This window comes from Mycteria americana, chromosome 20, assembly GCF_035582795.1.
Source record: "Mycteria americana isolate JAX WOST 10 ecotype Jacksonville Zoo and Gardens chromosome 20, USCA_MyAme_1.0, whole genome shotgun sequence".
NCBI lineage: Eukaryota > Metazoa > Chordata > Aves > Ciconiiformes > Ciconiidae > Mycteria > Mycteria americana.
In genome coordinates, this window is record NC_134384.1 from 2,266,247 (window position 1) to 2,288,771 (window position 22,525).

At 50.6% G+C, this 22,525-nt stretch overlaps 1 protein-coding gene across 1 annotated transcript in view; it reads right to left on the reverse strand.

The window, feature by feature from the left end:
* Window positions 1–837: 837 nt before the first annotated feature.
* Window positions 838–22,525, reverse strand: part of CR1 (complement C3b/C4b receptor 1 (Knops blood group)) — a 32,719-nt gene continuing 11,031 nt past the window's right edge. The window contains exons 21-62 of the mRNA XM_075522034.1: window positions 22,296–22,478; window positions 21,292–21,441; window positions 20,810–21,001; window positions 20,535–20,634; window positions 19,668–19,828; window positions 19,312–19,506; window positions 18,714–18,896; window positions 18,338–18,520; window positions 18,004–18,186; window positions 17,654–17,836; window positions 17,334–17,483; window positions 16,852–17,043; window positions 16,577–16,676; window positions 15,710–15,870; window positions 15,354–15,548; window positions 14,756–14,938; window positions 14,380–14,562; window positions 14,046–14,228; window positions 13,696–13,878; window positions 13,376–13,525; window positions 12,894–13,085; window positions 12,619–12,718; window positions 11,752–11,912; window positions 11,396–11,590; window positions 10,798–10,980; window positions 10,422–10,604; window positions 10,088–10,270; window positions 9,738–9,920; window positions 9,290–9,472; window positions 8,958–9,043; window positions 8,500–8,615; window positions 7,852–7,937; window positions 6,836–7,107; window positions 6,464–6,575; window positions 6,115–6,297; window positions 5,002–5,184; window positions 4,516–4,698; window positions 2,726–2,905; window positions 2,464–2,493; window positions 2,224–2,299; window positions 1,867–1,951; window positions 838–1,157 (exon numbers count right to left, since the gene is read on the reverse strand). Coding sequence (XP_075378149.1) covers window positions 1,870–1,951; window positions 2,224–2,299; window positions 2,464–2,493; window positions 2,726–2,905; window positions 4,516–4,698; window positions 5,002–5,184; window positions 6,115–6,297; window positions 6,464–6,575; window positions 6,836–7,107; window positions 7,852–7,937; window positions 8,500–8,615; window positions 8,958–9,043; window positions 9,290–9,472; window positions 9,738–9,920; window positions 10,088–10,270; window positions 10,422–10,604; window positions 10,798–10,980; window positions 11,396–11,590; window positions 11,752–11,912; window positions 12,619–12,718; window positions 12,894–13,085; window positions 13,376–13,525; window positions 13,696–13,878; window positions 14,046–14,228; window positions 14,380–14,562; window positions 14,756–14,938; window positions 15,354–15,548; window positions 15,710–15,870; window positions 16,577–16,676; window positions 16,852–17,043; window positions 17,334–17,483; window positions 17,654–17,836; window positions 18,004–18,186; window positions 18,338–18,520; window positions 18,714–18,896; window positions 19,312–19,506; window positions 19,668–19,828; window positions 20,535–20,634; window positions 20,810–21,001; window positions 21,292–21,441; window positions 22,296–22,478 — 6,545 coding nt within the window. The 3' untranslated portion in view covers window positions 838–1,157; window positions 1,867–1,869. The remainder of the gene's footprint in view (window positions 1,158–1,866; window positions 1,952–2,223; window positions 2,300–2,463; window positions 2,494–2,725; window positions 2,906–4,515; window positions 4,699–5,001; window positions 5,185–6,114; window positions 6,298–6,463; window positions 6,576–6,835; window positions 7,108–7,851; window positions 7,938–8,499; window positions 8,616–8,957; window positions 9,044–9,289; window positions 9,473–9,737; window positions 9,921–10,087; window positions 10,271–10,421; window positions 10,605–10,797; window positions 10,981–11,395; window positions 11,591–11,751; window positions 11,913–12,618; window positions 12,719–12,893; window positions 13,086–13,375; window positions 13,526–13,695; window positions 13,879–14,045; window positions 14,229–14,379; window positions 14,563–14,755; window positions 14,939–15,353; window positions 15,549–15,709; window positions 15,871–16,576; window positions 16,677–16,851; window positions 17,044–17,333; window positions 17,484–17,653; window positions 17,837–18,003; window positions 18,187–18,337; window positions 18,521–18,713; window positions 18,897–19,311; window positions 19,507–19,667; window positions 19,829–20,534; window positions 20,635–20,809; window positions 21,002–21,291; window positions 21,442–22,295; window positions 22,479–22,525) is intronic.

Below are 22,525 nucleotides of genomic sequence, written 5' to 3' on the forward strand. Positions count from 1 at the left end.
AGGCTAATTACCTGGAGTACCGCGTCCAGCTCTGGAGCCCTCGGCACAAGGAGGACATGGAGCTGTTGGAGCGGGTCCAGAGGAGGCCACGAAAATGAGCCGAGGGCTGGAGCCCCTCTCCTATGAGGACAGGCTGAGAGTTGGGGTTGTTCAGCCCGGAGAAGAGAAGGCTGCGGGGAGACCTTCCAGCAGCCTGCCAGCACTTAAAGGGGGCCTATAGGAAAGATGGGGACAGACTTTTTAGCAAGGCCTGTTGTGACAGGACAAGGAGCAGTGGTTTTAAACCAAGGGAAGGCAGATTTAGACTGGATTTAAGAAAGAAATTTTTTACAATGAGGGTGGTGAGGCACTGGAACAGGTTGCCCAGAGAGGTAGTGGAGGCCCCATCCCTGGAAACATTCAAGGTCAGGTTGGACGGGGCTCTGAGCACCCTGATCGAGTTAAAGATGTCCCTGCTCTTGCAGGGGGTTGGACTAGATGACCTGTAAAGGTCCCTTTCAACCCAAAGCATTCTGTGATTCTATGATTCTAATTAAAAATAAAGGCACCGGTGTGCCAGCCCAGGATGAACAGCCCTCTGCAGGGCTGCTTCTCCTTTGCAAGACAAACTGCATGTGTTGCAGAGCAGTATTAAAACAAACAAACAAAACAAGACTTAAAACTCTTGATGGACGCAAAAGGAGAGACAAAACCTAAAGCAATTATTGTCCCATGTTTGGCTTTTATTAGGTTAAGCATTCGTAGAGGAACACTGCAAATAAGCATTCCTGGAAGAAAATACAGAGCAGCATCTACTGTCACTGCAGATGTGAATACAGTTGCTATTAAGAGAATTGTGACTTTCACACATGCACAGGAATGCTTTCGTGGGTCTTGCTTGTCACAGGGTTCGCAAATAGAGAAATGTTCTTCATCAGAGGGCAGCAGGACACAGAAGTCCCTCTGAAACAGCATCGTACTGTGTGCGGGTTGAACTTTGTTAGGTCCTTATGGTAATTAATGGGACCAGAAGGAGCATTAAGTGATTCTACGGTAAAGTGCCTTTTTTGCCACAGAATTTCAATCTCAACAAGAGCAATGCTTCCAAGCAACCTGCAGCCACTCTCTGTACAGAGAACGAGGCCCGTGCCTGGTTAGCGGCAGCATGGATGCCCAGCCTAGGAAAAAGATGACATGCTGGTGTTAAAATTAGACTTTTCCTGTTTTCACACTGATGCCTAGAGATTACATTGTAACTCAGGGAGGGAGGAGAGAATTTCTGGGAAATGCATTGTTTCAAATCGGGAATTATGTCAAACTAGCCTTAAAAATATAAAAGAACTAATGTTTACAGGTGCCATTTTGTAGTCAAAGCTGATTATGTTCAGAGTGCTGCTAACAGTGAAAATTCATTGTTATCTGCAATAGGTTCAGCATAGAAGGTAGATTCACCTGTAAGTAGAAATGGCATTGCAATAAGTGTAAAAGCAAGCAAAAAACCCCCAAAGGCCCAGTTCAGTGTCCTTTTCTTATGCTAGTGCTGTTAAGGTAGTTTTTTAGAGAGCAAGCTCTCTTAAGATTATGGGTAATCCTTACAAACAAAAGCAAGTTTATGTCAGAAGCAAGGCATAGCCTGAAAGTCTGGCCCATGAATGTCATCTATTCAGATTATGGAAAAGGAAACACACACACTGAGGGTGATGTCAGAAAGAAAAATAGGATGTTTAAAAAAACCAGGATGTTTAAAACAGTTTCTTTTATTCAGCAAAAGAAAGCATCTTACCAGAAGACTGAGGGGAAAGAGTTTTCTACTTGAATGACTGTATTGGAACAAGTCAAGTTTGCAGCTATAACTGATATTTTATGTTAAGGAATATAAATCCATACCTTCTATGGAAGACATGAACGTTTCTGTTCAGTTATCTGGTTCAGAGGGGTTTGGTAACTGTAGTTTTCATATGTATGATAATAGCTAAGTGAAAAAGGAGAAAACAGTGAACTGTATTGGTTTGTAAAAGAACACTCAGGTTGGTCTCCTCTTAGGAAGAGAGCCTTGAAATAAAACACCATAACCACACCATCGATTCCAAGTTGCTGCGCCTTGTACAGTTTGCAAGTGTGAGCTGAAGATACAAAATTATGGGACCCAGGCACACTCAGGGAAATATTTCAAGCGTATAAAGTATATAAAACTTGGGACTTGGCAACAAAGGACATGAACAAACATCCGGAAGACTGCCTTACCCTTCCTTCTGCTTAGAAATAATTTTCCAGACAATGCCTGCCCCCAGGAGAAGCAGGACTCCTGCAGCTGCGACTCCTGAGAGAGAAGAGTGCGTATTATTCTCACTGTATGTTTTAAAGCATATCAGCACAAAAGACGTAACGAGGCACATCTTCAAAGTAAGCAGAGGGAAATGGTGCCACTGAGGCCACTGCATAAAGTTAAAGATCTGGCCACAAAAATGTCTCTGAGCTGCTTACCTAGGCCTACTGAACCAGACTTGTGAGATGCTGAAGGGAAGAGAAAAAGAAAAATCAGCGAACTATTCTAACAAAATACAGTGTTTCTCAACTGTAGTTAATCACTTTATCAATAAAGCTTTTACTGCTAAGGCCTATAATACAGGATTTCTTAAAACCCACACCATTATATACTTTTTTTTTCATACAGAAAGACATTTGCATGTTTAAAATGTATTTGCATGTTTCTGTTTGAGCTTTGCTTCATTTACGTTTCACTCACTCAGTTTACAGGCTGGTACAGGAGGGTCCCAGCTGAAGTCCTCTTGGCACTGAATCTGATTGATGCCTTCCAATGTGTAACCATCATCGCATTCTAGAGTGATGTTAGTCCCAGAGCGGTAAGTATTTCCTTTTATGGCTTTCTTAACACCTTGAACTTCTGGGAATACACATCTAATCTCTGAAATTAGAAGTAACAAAAAAAGGACATTTAACGAGAAGGAATATAAAATACGAGAAATACAACTGTGGGTTATTTAAGACATTGTTCTTGAATTCTTTCTGAATGTAACCAGGAATTAATTCTTATTCCACAGGTTCATTCCTTTCTTTGTGGCCACAGAAGAGGTTAGGTGTCTCACTCCCGCATGTGAGTATCTGTACAGATCAGCTGCTCCACACTGATACTGCACGTGGAAAGTCATGTGTAGTAGGGTTACCTTGGGAGGAGCCTGCCAGAGAAAGAGATTTTTCTGATACTGGGCTGCCAAAACATTTGGAGAAGAAAGGTGTAGCAGGGAAGAATTCTGTAGGAGCTTTAGAGCCAACTGCCTATAGTCCACTTCTAGTCTGTAGAAGTCCCTTGCCCTTAAAAGATGTCCCCAGCCATATTATTTATCAATAATTAATAGCACTAGTTTCAATGAAGAGAGTTAGTTGCTTCAATTTAAGTGTCTAGTCACCTTTAACAGTCCAAGCACAAGAATTCTGGAGGAGAAGGTTCTCCATGGAGACCAAGGGGGTAATGTCAACATGCAACTTCTAACCTTTGTTTCATGTCTTTTTTTTTTAATATTTATTTTTACTTTCACACATAATAGTTACTAAGGACACTTCAAAACCACAAGAATGTGGAATGGCAGGGAGAATTTTTCTGCGAGACTGCTTCCTTTAAAGAGCCTCTGACTTATTTACATAAGCATTTGGTACGTTATTTCCTCTCAATGTTACCCAAGCGCGTTTCAACTCTTGAGTCACTGAGGTGGATGCAACTCCACCAAGGAAGCACCCTGTGTGGATCATTAATTTACTCTGGTGAATGTCCAGTTTTCCATGCAGGAACACCCACACTAGGAATCTTGTGACATTCATGAAACTGCCTTTAGTCAAGTTTGCCTGATGACTGACCTTCACAGTGAGCTACACAGAAGTGCCAAGTCACAGAGGCATTTTCCGAGAAGGGAATAGTCAGGCTTACGTGTAATCTACAAATTGTCCGTTAGAGACAAATTCTCTGATAGAATAATTTCCTTTGTTTCCTGTTAGTGATAACTGGGGAATGACAGACACAAAAAGGGAAGGAAAGGGAAGGGAAAAAGTCTTCTACTAAAGTCTTCTACTAACTCTTCTACTAAAAGTAGAAAGCTTTTTATGGAGGAAAGTTGGTATACAACTTATTCATAGCAACAAGAGCAGAGATGGAAAACATCCAAGAATTAAAATTGCCTTCTGGAATTGCCTCTATTGTACTCATATCTTTCTGGGTACTAGCATGAGGTTCCTATTCTTTACAACAATCTCATACATAGATAAATTCATAATTAACAGATCAACACTGCCTAGCTATGATATGAAGGTGGTTCCCAGGCAAAATAAGGGGATGGAATTCGGTGTTAGCTGCAGAAGATTTTACTGCTTAGATTTTGGCCCATGTATCTCTCTGAAGATTTAATTTTTTCCCAAAGTAAAACGTATATCAGCATGGCTGCATGCTCAGCTCTCAGTTCATTTCTTGGAGATGTTTGCCACCATGAATTCCAGACAACATAAGCAAACCAAGCACAAACACACCTTTACACCAAGGAGGTGGCTGGCTCCAGGTTCCTGACACCGTGCAGTTGATGAAAGCATTCCCAACGAGTGAATAACCAGGATTACAGCTGTAGGATACAGATGCTCCATAGGAAAAAGTGTCAGAGATGTTGCCTTTGAGGTACCCATTGGTGATGGTTGGAGGATGGAGACACTTCACAACTGGAAAGTCAGGGAGAGACAAACGACAGGATTGACATGAGGATCCTGACGGACTGCCAGAGTAGCTAAGGCACCATACTTTTGCAGCCTTGGTTGTTCCCTTTTAGTTTCTTCACCTAGGCTAAATAACTGATTTTGTAACCCTGTAACTCCGTCAGGCTTTGGAAATGGGTATAAACTTGATCCTGTTCTTATCACTCATTCTGTAGTAGAGGACTCAGATTTAGTCTTTATACAAACCTTTCCCTAAGGCAAGTCATGTTAAGTGTCCTTTCTTCTTAGTTCTCTGCAACAAAAACGCACCTTGACAGACCGGAGAAGGATGGCTCCAGGCTCCAGACTCTGTGCAATAAATGGATGCTGTCCCAATGAGAGAGAAGCCAGGCTCACAGGTGTATCTTACAGATGTTCCAGGAGTGAAAAATGCTTTTGCTGGGCCACTGAGAGACCCGTGGGCGATATCTGCAGGCTTGGAACAGTGCAGCACTAAAAAGAGAGAAGTGCAGATCAAAACAGAGCTCATACAGGCAAGAGGGGAAACTTTTGAGCACCTGTGGATGGCCGTACGCTCACTCCCACAGCATTGAAACCAACACACAGAGCCAGCCCTGCCCAACCCTCTGCACTCACTTCACCCCAAATCATCTATAAAGCATATGACATCACACACATTTCTTCTTACACAAAAGAACATTGCCCAGCATCATCTTTCCTGGTATATCAGATAAGAAGAGTGATTAGTTCATATCTATAATGGGAATTCCACGCTTGTAAGACCATTTAATGACAACATCCATACAGGTTCCTTACTGCTGGAAAAGCTGGCCTAGACTAATTTTTAAGGTGTTCATACTGAGAAACTGAGGCACCAGATACTGCAGCACTAAGAATGGGAAAAATTAGGATAGATGGATCTTCGGATCTAAACACTAGACTCGGGATTCCTCTCGCCTCCTAAACGTGTTGCAACACACTACCAAGAGTGATAAGGTCAGAAAGGATAGCCATCTAAGGACAGGTAACACATGCGTTCCTCTTTCACAGACAGGGAGTGGAGGATCCCATGTGCCCCCAGGCTGGCACTGGGACTTGTGGAGGTCTTTTGGGACATTAGCAGTGTTGCATTCAACTGTAATCATGTCTTCAGGCCTACGGAGGGACTCCAATCTGATTGCTTTTCCATTCCCAACTCTTGGGCTCACAGCCAACTGTGGGCAGCGAGGGTATAAAGAACTCTTTAGACTGTGAAACTTGTGTGGGATAGAGACCACAGAATCCACAGAGACCTCATTCTTTCTTTACTGGTGGAGTTTGTTGAAGCAACAGCTTGTTTCAGCAAGTCCTTAGCCAAATGCCACTACATGTTTAACGCATTTAGAAAGTTGAGAAGATTCACTGGAAAGAGCACAAACATACCTTCGCACCGAGGAAGGGGATGGCTCCAGAGTCCGTATGTTGTACAACGAACAGACTTATTCCCAATGAGGGAGAAGCCATGTTTGCAGCGGTAGTGCACAAGTGTTCCGACATCAAAAGTGTCTGAGAAATGACTGCTGTGTTCCCCATTAGCAATGCTTGGAGGAGGCAGACACTTCACTGCTGAAAGAGGACAGGGAGAAGGTGAGAAGGTGACATTAAATTGTAAAAAAAGTGTTAACAAGAGAGTAAAAAAGTGCAATTAACCCTCTTCACTGCAAAAAGCAGGACAGGTTGGGAGGAGGAGTTAGCGTTTAGTAAATCTTGCATCTTCTTATAATAGACCTACCTGGCTTTGTTGTGATATCAGGATGGTGATAGTGTTCTGCCACTCCATCTAGATAAAGCATTAAGAGTTTAAAATACATATTTAGTTGAGCAAATGCAATGCACAAATTTACCTTCATTTTCCATCATCCTGCTGTTATATTTCCAGCAAAAATTTCATTCCTCTCTGATAGTGTCCTGTGATGAAGGCTACCAAATTTCTCACTCTCAGGAAATGAGGAGAACACAGATTATGGATTGCAACAGGCAAGGTGAGAAAAGTGCAAATCATGCTTATACTTACGGCATTACCAAAACCTGGCTTATCTCCTGTGTGAGAAGAGAGGCATAAATAAAAGGAACAATTTCTGGTTTCTCCTTAAGTAGTTGGAGCAAACAGGAAAAATAAAGCCAGCTTTGGCTTCAGTGAGTGGGCAGGAGCAGTCGGGGAGGAATCTGCAATGCTGACAGAGTGCTGACACTTACCCTGCTCACAGACTGGTACGGGTGGATCCCATGTTTTATCAGCTTGGCACTGGGCTGTGTGATGGCCTCGCAAGGTGAAACCTTTATGGCAGTTAAAGCTAACAGTATCTTTGTACATGTAGCGATATTTAAGAACAGATACTCTCCCATTCTGGATCCGTGGGACTGGACATACCACCTCTGAAAAAGAAATTCATTATCTCAAGGAGGGAGCTATATGTACGCTGTAATTAATGCATATATAAAGTCCATCCTTAACGTGCCACCGCTCAGAGGAGTTTCACAGGTAGTACTTGGAGACTCACAGAAGAATAATTTCAAGAATTCAGGGCTTTTTAGTTCCTTTAGGTACCCTAGGTTTACCACATTATATATAAACATAATTTTGTGCCTATAAGCAGAATAATGCAAATACGTTCCAATAAATATATTAAATGGTGTAGAAATCCATAAGCGCTGTTAGTCATTCTCATGACTGCTTTACTATATGAAGCTCATGCCTTCCAAAGCAGTTCCATCTGAAGGAAAGACTAATTGCAATGATCAACCCCTGCAAAACAGCCTTGTGGTTTGGATAACAGTACAGTATTTGGAAGATCCCAGTTAAATTTTACTCAATATCCCACTCTTCTACTGCAAGACACATTTCTTCCTTAATTTATTATTATGTTTGTGAAACAAAAGGGACAAACCCCTGCAGGCATCTCACAACTCTTCATTCTACATAACTCTGAAAGATCAAAAGCTAGCATCTGGAAGATTTTTAGAAGAAACCAAACAAGCAAACAAAACAAAACAATCCTAGAGGAATATTATGCTTAAAAAGTCTTATTCCTCAAGGCTCTATTTATTTTAAGAAAATGCGACTTTTTAATTTTAAGGACTTAATTTGGCAATTCTGGGCCAGATCTAGTCGTGACCTACTTTGACAAATGGGAGGAACACCACTCCATGCGGCATCTGGTCCAAAAATCTCACATCGGCTATGAGACTGTCCAACCAGTCGGTGCCTGGAGTTACAGAGAAAGAAATATCAGTTGATACCAAGTCACTCAGCTTGGATTTTGCACTCCCACTCTGACACTACCCCCAGAGGTTTCCTTCTGCAGCCTCCCATTTCTGGCTGGTCACCGAGGTGTTTCTGTTGGTTTGACACATGGGAATGAAGGACACCAAGTTCCTTCTTCCTAGATCCAAGAGGAACAGCAGTGATCCCAAATTACTCTGGGTTAGATTGGTCAGGTGCTACATCAAGACTCAGACGCAAGTGATTTCCAAGCCGCTGGAGCCTCCTTGCAGCATGTGCTTGCTTGCACTCTCAGCTCCTGCTGGGTGGCCATCTGAGGAGGCAGACTGAAGCTGAAGTTTGCAAAGTAATCTCTTGAGCACTGGCAGGGACAAACGAGAGACACATCTCCCTTTCCTGAGGAGGTAACTATGGCATAACTGGAACCAAAATCCAAATTCTGGCTTGCTGTGGGAGAACGGCCTGTGCAGAGGAGTGGGCCTTTTCTGTAAGTTGCCCAACACCGAGTTCAGAAATGGAGTTAGCAAAGGCAGCGTGGGACTCACCCTTCTTCACATGTGTAGTTCACGGTTGACCCAAAAAGGAGATCTGTCAGAACAACAACTCTGCCATTCTTTGGTGTTTCTGGGTATTTACATTGCTTCCCTGGGAAAGAACAAGGCTGAGTTTAAACTCTTCTCTTGCAATTTTGTAATGCACTCTGAGAAGGTATCTTAAGGATCTGTCCACATTCAGACACCAATAAATACGTGATTTTTTAAAAGGCCAATAGCTGCCCAAACTATGTGACTAGTGAAGCCATGTATGAATAATTTTTAAAATAATTGCTTTAAGAAACCCACAAACATAGCTTAGACAATTTTCAACAACCAACACCAAACTGATTGAGCTATTCACTTTTACAGAACGCTAGCGCTTCAGACCACGTGTGGTTTTTGAGGCATGTCAGAGTTGGGGGTAGTCCGGGGTGTTTCATGTATCCCGGCTGGCAGCTGTATCGCACGGTGTCCCCAACAGGAAACTCCATCAGATTTTTGTATTCCTCAGTTAGCTCAGCAAAGGTTAAGTTTGGAGGTGCTCCACAGCCACCTATCAGGAAAGAAAACACAGGCAAAAATAGGGATATCAACTACACAAAGGTGTTTTAAAATGTATATTGAGTATGAATAGAAAAAAGTTTACAAGCAAAACTGACAACAAAGGACTGAAGGATTCAACATTTTGTTGAATGTGAGGAGGGAAGAGTGAGGGAAAGGACAAATCCTACAGGCTTTCAAAGGCAGAAATTCCCAGACTAGCCATAACTCCAGCCATTATCTGGGAACCACTGTGTACCTGCACAGCGAGGAAGAGGGAGGCTCCAGTTCCCCGAGTCAGTACAGTAAATCGATGCCTCTCCCAGGAGCCTGTAGCCAGGGTCACAGCTGTAATTTACAACCATCCCAGTAGTGAAAACGTCCAGTTCCTGGCTGTTGTGATTTCCTTTGTCAATATTTGGAGGTGAAGAACATTGCAGCACTAAAGAGAGAGGAAAAAACAAAATGAAAAAAGAGCATGGACAGGTGCATGCAGGAAGGATGCATGCACAAAGCCAGCAAAACGAACACAGCGTCCTGCACGTGCCAGAAGCACGCTTAGACGCGGGGGTGTCATGGATGTGCACTTCCCCCCCACATGGCAATCTGCGGGTTGGCAGGGCTGCCTGCTCCAGGTCCGCCGAGCACAGGACGGATGCTCAGCCAGGCTCGGGTGCACGGGGAGCCGCGGCAGCAGCCGGCCCCACCTGCGCAGCGTGGGTACGGGAGGCTCCAGTTCCCCGAGGCCGTGCACAAGACAGAGGGGTCTCCGAGGAGGGAGAAGCCGGGCTGGCAGCTGTAGGTCACGGACATGCCGCTGGTGAAGTTTGTCCCGAGCTCCGCGCTGTGCGTGGCGTGGGCGATGACGGGAGGTGGAGGACAAGGCACCACTAACGGGGCAGGAGCAGAGAAGGGCGTTTTAGTGATTTTGCCCAATGTAGGAGCACGTGTACCACAACAAAAGACTGTCACACCGGAGAGCACGACCTCAGGCCCCCTGCAGCACAAGGACGGCCCTGAGCATCCTCTTTCTAAACCCCCATGTGCCCGTTCTCACCGGGCTCACAGGTGGGGACAGCAGGCGCCCATCGGCCGTCGGGCTGGCACTTGGCTTCACGGCTGCCCCGCAGCACATAGCCCGGGCGGCACTGGAAGGTGACGTTGGCCCCGGGACGGTACACAGCGCTCTGTCCCTCAGCCACATCTCCATTCTGGACGTCGGGGCTTGTGCAGGTGATCACTGGAAGTGAAAAGCAGCAGAGCGTGGGCTGGGGAAGCGGCTGCCAGAGCTGGGGGTTCCCCCTTTGTTTTTGCGAGGTCAATATTCAGGGAAGACCGAGCGATCACGATGGTCTCCCTTTTCACTGCAGGTAACAGCATTCACAGCTCACCTTCACACCGGGGGTAAGGGATGCTCCAGGTTCCATTGACCGTGCAGTACAGGGTTGTTTTCCCAATAAGAGAATAGCCGGGGTCACAGCTGTAATTTACAGATTTTCCGGGGATGAAGGCTTTCACATCCTTGCCATCGTGCTGGCCATGATCAATCGCCGACGGGGAGGGACACAGCCGCCCTACAGGGAAGGAAATCTTCACTGAGAACAGGACGGGCTTTGGGGTTTTCTGTTTTGTTGTGCCACTTAGCACTAGAGAACTGAGTCTCTCTAAGTACAAGTAGGTGGATTTTCACTTTTCTCCCCTCCTTTGCTCCCGTAATCCCTTTGTATCCCTAGCAAATCCACATGTGAAAAAGGCAGGTGAATGCACCTTCACAGCGAGGGGCAGGGACGCTCCAAGCTCCAGAAGAAGTACAATTAAGCTGTGCCTCTCCAACAAGAACGTAGCCGGGATCGCAGGCGTAGCTGACGGACATGCCGCTGGCAAAAACTGCCCTGCCCTGGCCGCTGTGCTTTCCGTTGGCAATGGCCGGAGGGTGAGAGCACTGCGACACTGGGGGAAGAGGGCAAAACCACTTTCATGTCAGTAGTGAGAAAAAGGAGGACTATGGAAAAATGAGTGAGTCGGTGCACAGGAGCATTGCAGCTGAGCTGCCAGCCTGCAAGAGACAGGGGTGTCTCGAACAGGTATCTCCTGGCTGCTGCTCCTTGCCAGAGTCCATCCAGATGCTTCAGCCCTCTGGACTACTTGGCACGTATTTCTGTGCCCTCATCCCAGGCGAGTGCCAAAGGGCTCTCGGCGAGTGCGGCAGGGGCGGCGCGGGCACTAACACGTCCCGGCCCCACATCCTCCCCGGCCCCTCCTGCCTTGTGAACAGCCACTGCTCCACAGCACGTCCCTGCGTGTGCCCTGCCCTGCCCGCAGCCTGGCCGGCGGGGACGGACGCCCGTGCACCGCAGAGCCCTACCTCCGCACCGCGGCGGCGGCCCGCTCCACACGCCGTGCTCCCCGTCCTCCGTGGTGCAGAAGATGGAGGGCTCTCCGGCCAGCGGGTGGCCGGGGTCGCAGGTGTAGATGACCACGTCCGCGTAGGAGAAGGTGTCCATCAAGTGCCCGCTGTGTCTCCCGTGGGGGATGTCCGGTGGTGGATCGCAGACGATACCTGTGGGCGCATACAAGGTGGCTTTTAGCATCAGCGCTGCAGCAGCACGCGGGGTCTGCAGGACACGCTCGCTTCCCAGGAAGGGAACCGACGAGGATGAACCCGTCTCAGCGGTGATGCTCTCTGTCTTTGCCTTGGAAGACCTTTCCCAAGGAAAGCACCGATCTGAATCTCTTTGTGCTGCGTTTGGCTTCTCATCAGTCTGCTCAGCTCCTGCCCAGTGTACTTACTCTGGCAGACGGGAGCATCACCGCTCCACCTCACTCGCGTCCCAGAGCTCGAAATCACGCAGTGCCGCTGGGACGCTCCAACCAGCCTGTGCCTGGGGGCAAACAAAGTCACTCTTGTCACTACAGGACTGTCTTTGGAGGTCGCATCTCCCACAGCAACCCAGTATTGCCTGAGTTGCCATCTAATACTGCCGTTTTACAGCTATGAGCCTTAGCTCACATGGGGACCTCCCCCCAGGTGCCCTTGCTCAGCCCAGGCAGTACAGCCCTGGGGGGCTCAGGGCGCTGCCAGGCCCTCTCCTCTTCCTTCCGTCCTCTAGAAGAGTCCACTTTAATGACTTCTGGTTTAAGCCAAACCTTCCAAAATAAAACCCCCTTTTCCCCTCATATGCTCCGCACAAGCAGACTCAGGCGGTCGTGCCCTCTAAATGGCACCTAAACATTTGTGAATAATTTGCCTTTCCCAATTTCTCTTGCCATTTGGACTAGAAATTAGACTAGAAATAGACCCTCGCAAAGACCAGAATTGCTTTAGTGCCGAAACTGTTTTAAAGCACCCACAGGATTCTGAGGTTTCCCTGATCATTTGGATGATTTCTGTTTTCTCTCAGCACCTGAGAACTTGAGCTTCTTCTCCAGCATCGCCGAGGTTGTGCAGGCAACACTGGGGTGCTCTGAGCTCAGAGACCCGAGCACTGGTCTCTTGGGGGAAGACACGCGGTGCCTACGAGTTGCAGGGAGAGCAGCAGCATTGCTGGGCTCATCTCAATGAGGCGAAGGAGCTTGGCTGGGACTCACCCTTCATTGCAGGTGTAATTCACTGTTGACCCAAAGAAGAGATCTGTTGTAACGATAACTCTGCCGTTCTCCGGTTCTCCTGGGTGATTACACTTTCTCCCTGGGCAGAAGAAGACCTGGGTTTAAGCTTTGGAAACTCAATGCCATGGGAAAAGGGTCACTAATTCTGGGAGCCTGCCCCAACCCCACGGAGGAGGGAGCTGAAAGGGAGACATTACAAGGGTTGAGCCGTCACACTGCCATTTGAAGAAACTAGAAGCATCTGCCAAACATACGTTTGCAAAACTCCTGGGCTTCAGACCACGTTTGATTTTCAAGACATGTAATAGTTGGTGGTATCTGTGGATGTTTTACGTATCCAGGCCGACAAGTGTACTTCACAGTCTTCCCAACAGGAAACTCAGTCTGATTTTTATAATCCTTGTTTAGCTCGGCAAACAATAACGGTGTTGGTGTCCCACAGCCAGCTGCCAAGAAACAAAACGCACATGAGAAATACCTGCTGGTTGCGAAACGCAGCTAAAGAGAACAAGCGCCTTGGTAGGCACTGTTACAAACCCCAAGGTATTAATCTCTCTTCTCTGTATTCTGAACATTTATCTGCATAAATTAATACTTACTTAGCATGTAAGGACACATGCACCCAATTTATATGTCCTTAAAGAAATGAAACAAAACAACCCCCTGCCCGCCAAAACCCCCCAGTTTAGCCAGTTTGGTGTTTCCAAACTCTGCCCATCCTACACTGCAGCGCTGCCTCCATACAGCGTGTGGTCTTTGGGCCACAGAGCGCAGGGATCTGCAATTGCAGAACTGAGAACGGACAAGACTGTCTCCTTGCGGGAAACCACGAGCTTTAGCAAAGCCACCAGGTTATTCCCAGTGCCAGCAAAACGAACACAGCGTCCTGCACGTGCCAGAAGCACGCTTAGACCCCGGGGTGTCATGGATGTGCACTTCCCCCCCACACGGCAATCTGCGGGTTGGCAGGGCTGCCTGCTCCAGGTCCGCCGAGCACGGGACGGATGCTCAGCCAGGCTCGGGTGCACGGGGAGCCGCGGCAGCAGCCGGCCCCACCTGCGCAGCGTGGGTACGGGAGGCTCCAGTTCCCTGAGGCCGTGCACAAGACAGAGGGGTCTCCGAGGAGGGAGAAGCCGGGCTGGCAGCTGTAGGTCACGGACATGCCGCTGGTGAAGTTTGTCCCGAGCTCCGCGCTGTGCGTGGCGTGGGCGATGACGGGAGGTGGAGGACAAGGCACCACTAACGGGGCAGGAGCAGAGAAGGGCGTTTTAGTGATTTTGCCCAATGTAGGAGCACGTGTACCACAACAAAAGACTGTCACACCAGAGAGCACGACCTCAGGCCCCCTCCAGCACAAGGACGGCCCTGAGCATCCTCTTTCTAAACCCCCATGTGCCCGTTCTCACCGGGCTCACAGGTGGGGACAGCAGGCGCCCATCGGCCGTCGGGCTGGCACTTGGCTTCACGGCTGCCCCGCAGCACATAGCCCGGGCGGCACTGGAGGGTGACGTTGGCCCCGGGACGGTACACAGCGCTCTGTCCCTCAGCCACATCTCCATTCTGGACGTCGGGGCTTGTGCAGGTGATCACTGGAAGTGAAAAGCAGCAGAGCGTGGGCTGGGGAAGCGGCTGCCAGAGCTGGGGGTTCCCCCTTTGTTTTTGCGAGGTCAATATTCAGGGAAGGCCGAGCGATCACAATGGTCTCCCTTTTCACTGCGGGTAACAGCATTCACAGCTCACCTTCACACCGGGGGTAAGGGATGCTCCAGGTTCCATTGACCGTGCAGTACAGGGTTGTTTTCCCAATAAGAGAATAGCCGGGGTCACAGCTGTAATTTACAGACTTTCCGGGGATGAAGGCTTTCACATCCTTGCCATCGTGCTGGCCATGATCAATCGCCGACGGGGAGGGACACAGCCGCCCTACAGGGAAGGAAATCTTCACTGAGAACAGGACGGGCTTTGGGGTTTTCTGTTTTGTTGTGCCACTTAGCACTAGAGAACTGAGTCTCTCTAAGTACAAGTAGGTGGATTTTCACTTTTCTCCCCTCCTTTGCTCCCGTAATCCCTTTGTATCCCTAGCAAATCCACATGTGAAAAAGGCAGGTGAATGCACCTTCACAGCGAGGGGCAGGGACGCTCCAAGCTCCAGAAGAAGTACAATTAAGCTGTGCCTCTCCAACAAGAACGTAGCCGGGATCGCAGGCGTAGCTGACGGACATGCCGCTGGCAAAAACTGCCCTGCCCTGGCCGCTGTGCTTTCCGTTGGCAATGGCCGGAGGGTGAGAGCACTGCGACACTGGGGGAAGAGGGCAAAACCACTTTCATGTCAGTAGTGAGAAAAAGGAGGACTATGGAAAAATGAGTGAGTCGGTGCACAGGAGCATTGCAGCTGAGCTGCCAGCCTGCAAGAGACAGGGGTGTCTCGAACAGGTATCTCCTGGCTGCTGCTCCTTGCCAGAGTCCATCCAGATGCTTCAGCCCTCTGGACTACTTGGCACGTATTTCTGTGCCCTCATCCCAGGCGAGTGCCAAAGGGCTCTCGGCGAGTGCGGCAGGGGCGGCGCGGGCACTAACACGTCCCGGCCCCACATCCTCCCCGGCCCCTCCTGCCTTGTGAACAGCCACTGCTCCACAGCACGTCCCTGCGTGTGCCCTGCCCTGCCCGCAGCCTGGCCGGCGGGGACGGACGCCCGTGCACCGCAGAGCCCTACCTCCGCACCGCGGCGGCGGCCCGCTCCACACGCCGTGCTCCCCGTCCTCCGTGGTGCAGAAGATGGAGGGCTCTCCGGCCAGCGGGTGGCCGGGGTCGCAGGTGTAGATGACCACGTCCGCGTAGGAGAAGGTGTCCATCAAGTGCCCGCTGTGTCTCCCGTGGGGGATGTCCGGTGGTGGATCGCAGACGATACCTGTGGGCGCATACAAGGTGGCTTTTAGCATCAGCGCTGCAGCAGCACGCGGGGTCTGCAGGACACGCTCGCTTCCCAGGAAGGGAACCGACGAGGATGAACCCGTCTCAGCGGTGATGCTCTCTGTCTTTGCCTTGGAAGACCTTTCCCAAGGAAAGCACCGATCTGAATCTCTTTGTGCTGCGTTTGGCTTCTCATCAGTCTGCTCAGCTCCTGCCCAGTGTACTTACTCTGGCAGACGGGAGCATCACCGCTCCACCTCACTCGCGTCCCAGAGCTCGAAATCACGCAGTGCCGCTGGGACGCTCCAACCAGCCTGTGCCTGGGGGCAAACAAAGTCACTCTTGTCACTACAGGACTGTCTTTGGAGGTCGCATCTCCCACAGCAACCCAGTATTGCCTGAGTTGCCATCTAATACTGCCGTTTTACAGCTATGAGCCTTAGCTCACATGGGGACCTCCCCCCAGGTGCCCTTGCTCAGCCCAGGCAGTACAGCCCTGGGGGGCTCAGGGCGCTGCCAGGCCCTCTCCTCTTCCTTCCGTCCTCTAGAAGAGTCCACTTTAATGACTTCTGGTTTAAGCCAAACCTTCCAAAATAAAACCCCCTTTTCCCCTCATATGCTCCGCACAAGCAGACTCAGGCGGTCGTGCCCTCTAAATGGCACCTAAACATTTGTGAATAATTTGCCTTTCCCAATTTCTCTTGCCATTTGGACTAGAAATTAGACTAGAAATAGACCCTCGCAAAGACCAGAATTGCTTTAGTGCCGAAACTGTTTTAAAGCACCCACAGGATTCTGAGGTTTCCCTGATCATTTGGATGATTTCTGTTTTCTCTCAGCACCTGAGAACTTGAGCTTCTTCTCCAGCATCGCCGAGGTTGTGCAGGCAACACTGGGGTGCTCTGAGCTCAGAGACCCGAGCACTGGTCTCTTGGGGGAAGACACGCGGTGCCTACGAGTTGCAGGGAGAGCAGCAGCATTGCTGGGCTCATCTCAATGAGGCGAAGGAGCTTGGCTGGGACTCACCCTTCATTGCAGGTGTAATTCACTGTTGACCCAAAGAAGAGATCTGTTGTAACGATAACTCTGCCGTTCTCCGGTTCTCCTGGGTGATTACACTTTCTCCCTGGGCAGAAGAAGACCCGGGTTTAAGCTTTGGAAACTCAATGCCATGGGAAAAGGGTCACTAATTCTGGGAGCCTGCCCCAACCCCACGGAGGAGGGAACTGAAAGGGAGACATTACAAGGGTTGAGCCGTCACACTGCCATTTGAAGAAACTAGAAGCATCTGCCAAACATACGTTTGCAAAACTCCTGGGCTTCAGACCACGTTTGATTTTCAAGACATGTAATAGTTGGTGGTATCTGTGGATGTTTTACGTATCCAGGCCGACAAGTGTACTTCACAGTCTTCCCAACAGGAAACTCAGTCTGATTTTTATAATCCTTGTTTAGCTCGGCAAACAATAACGGTGTTGGTGTCCCACAGCCAGCTGCCAAGAAACAAAACGCACATGAGAAATACCTGCTGGTTGCGAAACGCAGCTAAAGAGAACAAGCGCCTTGGTAGGCACTGTTACAAACCCCAAGGTATTAATCTCTCTTCTCTGTATTCTGAACATTTATCTGCATAAATTAATACTTACTTAGCATGTAAGGACACATGCACCCAATTTATATGTCCTTAAAGAAATGAAACAAAACAACCCCCTGCCCGCCAAAACCCCCCAGTTTAGCCAGTTTGGTGTTTCCAAACTCTGCCCATCCTACACTGCAGCGCTGCCTCCATACAGCGTGTGGTCTTTGGGCCACAGAGCGCAGGGATCTGCAATTGCAGAACTGAGAACGGACAAGACTGTCTCCTTGCGGGAAACCACGAGCTTTAGCAAAGCCACCAGGTTATTCCCAGTGCCAGCAAAACGAACACAGCGTCCTGCACGTGCCAGAAGCACGCTTAGACCCCGGGGTGTCATGGATGTGCACTTCCCCCCCACACGGCAATCTGCGGGTTGGCAGGGCTGCCTGCTCCAGGTCCGCCGAGCACGGGACGGATGCTCAGCCAGGCTCGGGTGCACGGGGAGCCGCGGCAGCAGCCGGCCCCACCTGCGCAGCGTGGGTACGGGAGGCTCCAGTTCCCTGAGGCCGTGCACAAGACAGAGGGGTCTCCGAGGAGGGAGAAGCCGGGCTGGCAGCTGTAGGTCACGGACATGCCGCTGGTGAAGTTTGTCCCGAGCTCCGCGCTGTGCGTGGCGTGGGCGATGACGGGAGGTGGAGGACAAGGCACCACTAACGGGGCAGGAGCAGAGAAGGGCGTTTTAGTGATTTTGCCCAATGTAGGAGCACGTGTACCACAACAAAAGACTGTCACACCGGAGAGCACGACCTCAGGCCCCCTCCAGCACAAGGACGGCCCTGAGCATCCTCTTTCTAAACCCCCATGTGCCCGTTCTCACCGGGCTCACAGGTGGGGACAGCAGGCGCCCATCGGCCGTCGGGCTGGCACTTGGCTTCACGGCTGCCCCGCAGCACATAGCCCGGGCGGCACTGGAGGGTGACGTTGGCCCCGGGACGGTACACAGCGCTCTGTCCCTCAGCCACATCTCCATTCTGGACGTCGGGGCTTGTGCAGGTGATCACTGGAAGTGAAAAGCAGCAGAGCGTGGGCTGGGGAAGCGGCTGCCAGAGCTGGGGGTTCCCCCTTTGTTTTTGCGAGGTCAATATTCAGGGAAGGCCGAGCGATCACAATGGTCTCCCTTTTCACTGCGGGTAACAGCATTCACAGCTCACCTTCACACCGGGGGTAAGGGATGCTCCAGGTTCCATTGACCGTGCAGTACAGGGTTGTTTTCCCAATAAGAGAATAGCCGGGGTCACAGCTGTAATTTACAGACTTTCCGGGGATGAAGGCTTTCACATCCTTGCCATCGTGCTGGCCATGATCAATCGCCGACGGGGAGGGACACAGCCGCCCTACAGGGAAGGAAATCTTCACTGAGAACAGGACGGGCTTTGGGGTTTTCTGTTTTGTTGTGCCACTTAGCACTAGAGAACTGAGTCTCTCTAAGTACAAGTAGGTGGATTTTCACTTTTCTCCCCTCCTTTGCTCCCGTAATCCCTTTGTATCCCTAGCAAATCCACATGTGAAAAAGGCAGGTGAATGCACCTTCACAGCGAGGGGCAGGGACGCTCCAAGCTCCAGAAGAAGTACAATTAAGCTGTGCCTCTCCAACAAGAACGTAGCCGGGATCGCAGGCGTAGCTGACGGACATGCCGCTGGCAAAAACTGCCCTGCCCTGGCCGCTGTGCTTTCCGTTGGCAATGGCCGGAGGGTGAGAGCACTGCGACACTGGGGGAAGAGGGCAAAACCACTTTCATGTCAGTAGTGAGAAAAAGGAGGACTATGGAAAAATGAGTGAGTCGGTGCACAGGAGCATTGCAGCTGAGCTGCCAGCCTGCAAGAGACAGGGGTGTCTCGAACAGGTATCTCCTGGCTGCTGCTCCTTGCCAGAGTCCATCCAGATGCTTCAGCCCTCTGGACTACTTGGCACGTATTTCTGTGCCCTCATCCCAGGCGAGTGCCAAAGGGCTCTCGGCGAGTGCGGCAGGGGCGGCGCGGGCACTAACACGTCCCGGCCCCACATCCTCCCCGGCCCCTCCTGCCTTGTGAACAGCCACTGCTCCACAGCACGTCCCTGCGTGTGCCCTGCCCTGCCCGCAGCCTGGCCGGCAGGGACGGACGCCCGTGCACCGCAGAGCCCTACCTCCGCACCGCGGCGGCGGCCCGCTCCACACGCCGTGCTCCCCGTCCTCCGTGGTGCAGAAGATGGAGGGCTCTCCGGCCAGCGGGTGGCCGGGGTCGCAGGTGTAGATGACCACGTCCGCGTAGGAGAAGGTGTCCATCAAGTGCCCGCTGTGTCTCCCGTGGGGGATGTCCGGTGGTGGATCGCAGACGATACCTGTGGGCGCATACAAGGTGGCTTTTAGCATCAGCGCTGCAGCAGCACGCGGGGTCTGCAGGACACGCTCGCTTCCCAGGAAGGGAACCGACGAGGATGAACCCGTCTCAGCGGTGATGCTCTCTGTCTTTGCCTTGGAAGACCTTTCCCAAGGAAAGCACCGATCTGAATCTCTTTGTGCTGCGTTTGGCTTCTCATCAGTCTGCTCAGCTCCTGCCCAGTGTACTTACTCTGGCAGACGGGAGCATCACCGCTCCACCTCACTCGCGTCCCAGAGCTCGAAATCACGCAGTGCCGCTGGGACGCTCCAACCAGCCTGTGCCTGGGGGCAAACAAAGTCACTCTTGTCACTACAGGACTGTCTTTGGAGGTCGCATCTCCCACAGCAACCCAGTATTGCCTGAGTTGCCATCTAATACTGCCGTTTTACAGCTATGAGCCTTAGCTCACATGGGGACCTCCCCCCAGGTGCCCTTGCTCAGCCCAGGCAGTACAGCCCTGGGGGGCTCAGGGCGCTGCCAGGCCCTCTCCTCTTCCTTCCGTCCTCTAGAAGAGTCCACTTTAATGACTTCTGGTTTAAGCCAAACCTTCCAAAATAAAACCCCCTTTTCCCCTCATATGCTCCGCACAAGCAGACTCAGGCGGTCGTGCCCTCTAAATGGCACCTAAACATTTGTGAATAATTTGCCTTTCCCAATTTCTCTTGCCATTTGGACTAGAAATTAGACTAGAAATAGACCCTCGCAAAGACCAGAATTGCTTTAGTGCCGAAACTGTTTTAAAGCACCCACAGGATTCTGAGGTTTCCCTGATCATTTGGATGATTTCTGTTTTCTCTCAGCACCTGAGAACTTGAGCTTCTTCTCCAGCATCGCCGAGGTTGTGCAGGCAACACTGGGGTGCTCTGAGCTCAGAGACCCGAGCACTGGTCTCTTGGGGGAAGACACGCGGTGCCTACGAGTTGCAGGGAGAGCAGCAGCATTGCTGGGCTCATCTCAATGAAGCGAAGGAGCTTGGCTGGGACTCACCCTTCATTGCAGGTGTAATTCACTGTTGACCCAAAGAAGAGATCTGTTGTAACGATAACTCTGCCGTTCTCCGGTTCTCCTGGGTGATTACACTTTCTCCCTGGGCAGAAGAAGACCTGGGTTTAAGCTTTGGAAACTCAATGCCATGGGAAAAGGGTCACTAATTCTGGGAGCCTGCCCCAACCCCACGGAGGAGGGAGCTGAAAGGGAGACATTACAAGGGTTGAGCCGTCACACTGCCATTTGAAGAAACTAGAAGCATCTGCCAAACATACGTTTGCAAAACTCCTGGGCTTCAGACCACGTTTGATTTTCAAGACATGTAATAGTTGGTGGTATCTGTGGATGTTTTACGTATCCAGGCCGACAAGTGTACTTCACAGTCTTCCCAACAGGAAACTCAGTATGATTTTTATAATCCTTGTTTAGCTCGGCAAACAATAACGGTGTTGGTGTCCCACAGCCAGCTGCCAAGAAACAAAACGCACATGAGAAATACCTGCTGGTTGCGAAACGCAGCTAAAGAGAACAAGCGCCTTGGTAGGCACTGTTACAAACCCCAAGGTATTAATCTCTCTTCTCTGTATTCTGAACATTTATCTGCATAAATTAATACTTACTTAGCATGTAAGGACACATGCACCCAATTTATATGTCCTTAAAGAAATGAAACAAAACAACCCCCTGCCCGCCAAAACCCCCCAGTTTAGCCAGTTTGGTGTTTCCAAACTCTGCCCATCCTACACTGCAGCGCTGCCTCCATACAGCGTGCGGTCTTTGGGCCACAGAGCGCAGGGATCTGCAATTGCAGAACTGAGAACGGACAAGACTGTCTCCTTGCGGGAAACCACGAGCTTTAGCAAAGCCACCAGGTTATTCCCAGTGCCAGCAAAACGAACACAGCGTCCTGCACGTGCCAGAAGCACGCTTAGACCCCGGGGTGTCATGGATGTGCACTTCCCCCCCACACGGCAATCTGCGGGTTGGCAGGGCTGCCTGCTCCAGGTCCGCCGAGCACGGGACGGATGCTCAGCCAGGCTCGGGTGCACGGGGAGCCGCGGCAGCAGCCGGCCCCACCTGCGCAGCGTGGGTACGGGAGGCTCCAGTTCCCCGAGGCCGTGCACAAGACAGAGGGGTCTCCGAGGAGGGAGAAGCCGGGCTGGCAGCTGTAGGTCACGGACATGCCGCTGGTGAAGTTTGTCCCGAGCTCCGCGCTGTGCGTGGCGTGGGCGATGACGGGAGGTGGAGGACAAGGCACCACTAACGGGGCAGGAGCAGAGAAGGGCGTTTTAGTGATTTTGCCCAATGTAGGAGCACGTGTACCACAACAAAAGACTGTCACACCGGAGAGCACGACCTCAGGCCCCCTGCAGCACAAGGACGGCCCTGAGCATCCTCTTTCTAAACCCCCATGTGCCCGTTCTCACCGGGCTCACAGGTGGGGACAGCAGGCGCCCATCGGCCGTCGGGCTGGCACTTGGCTTCACGGCTGCCCCGCAGCACATAGCCCGGGCGGCACTGGAAGGTGACGTTGGCCCCGGGACGGTACACAGCGCTCTGTCCCTCAGCCACATCTCCATTCTGGATGTTGGGGCTTCTGCAGGTGATCACTGGAAGTGAAAAGCAGCAGAGCGTGGGCTGGGGAAGCGGCTGCCAGAGCTGGGGGTTCCCCCTTTGTTTTTGCGAGGTCAATATTCAGGGAAGGCCGAGCGATCACAATGGTCTCCCTTTTCACTGCGGGTAACAGCATTCACAGCTCACCTTCACACCGGGGGTAAGGGATGCTCCAGGTTCCAGATGTCAAACAAGAAACTGTTGTTGTCCCAGTGAGGACATACCCTGGGTCACAGTAGTACTTCACTGATATTCCAGGGATGAACACTTTCACATCCTTGGTCTCATGGTGGCCATTTTTGATATTTGGAGGGGAAGGACACTCTAGCACTAGAAGGAGGGGAAAAAAGTCATAACTGGTGAAGAGCAGGTACCAG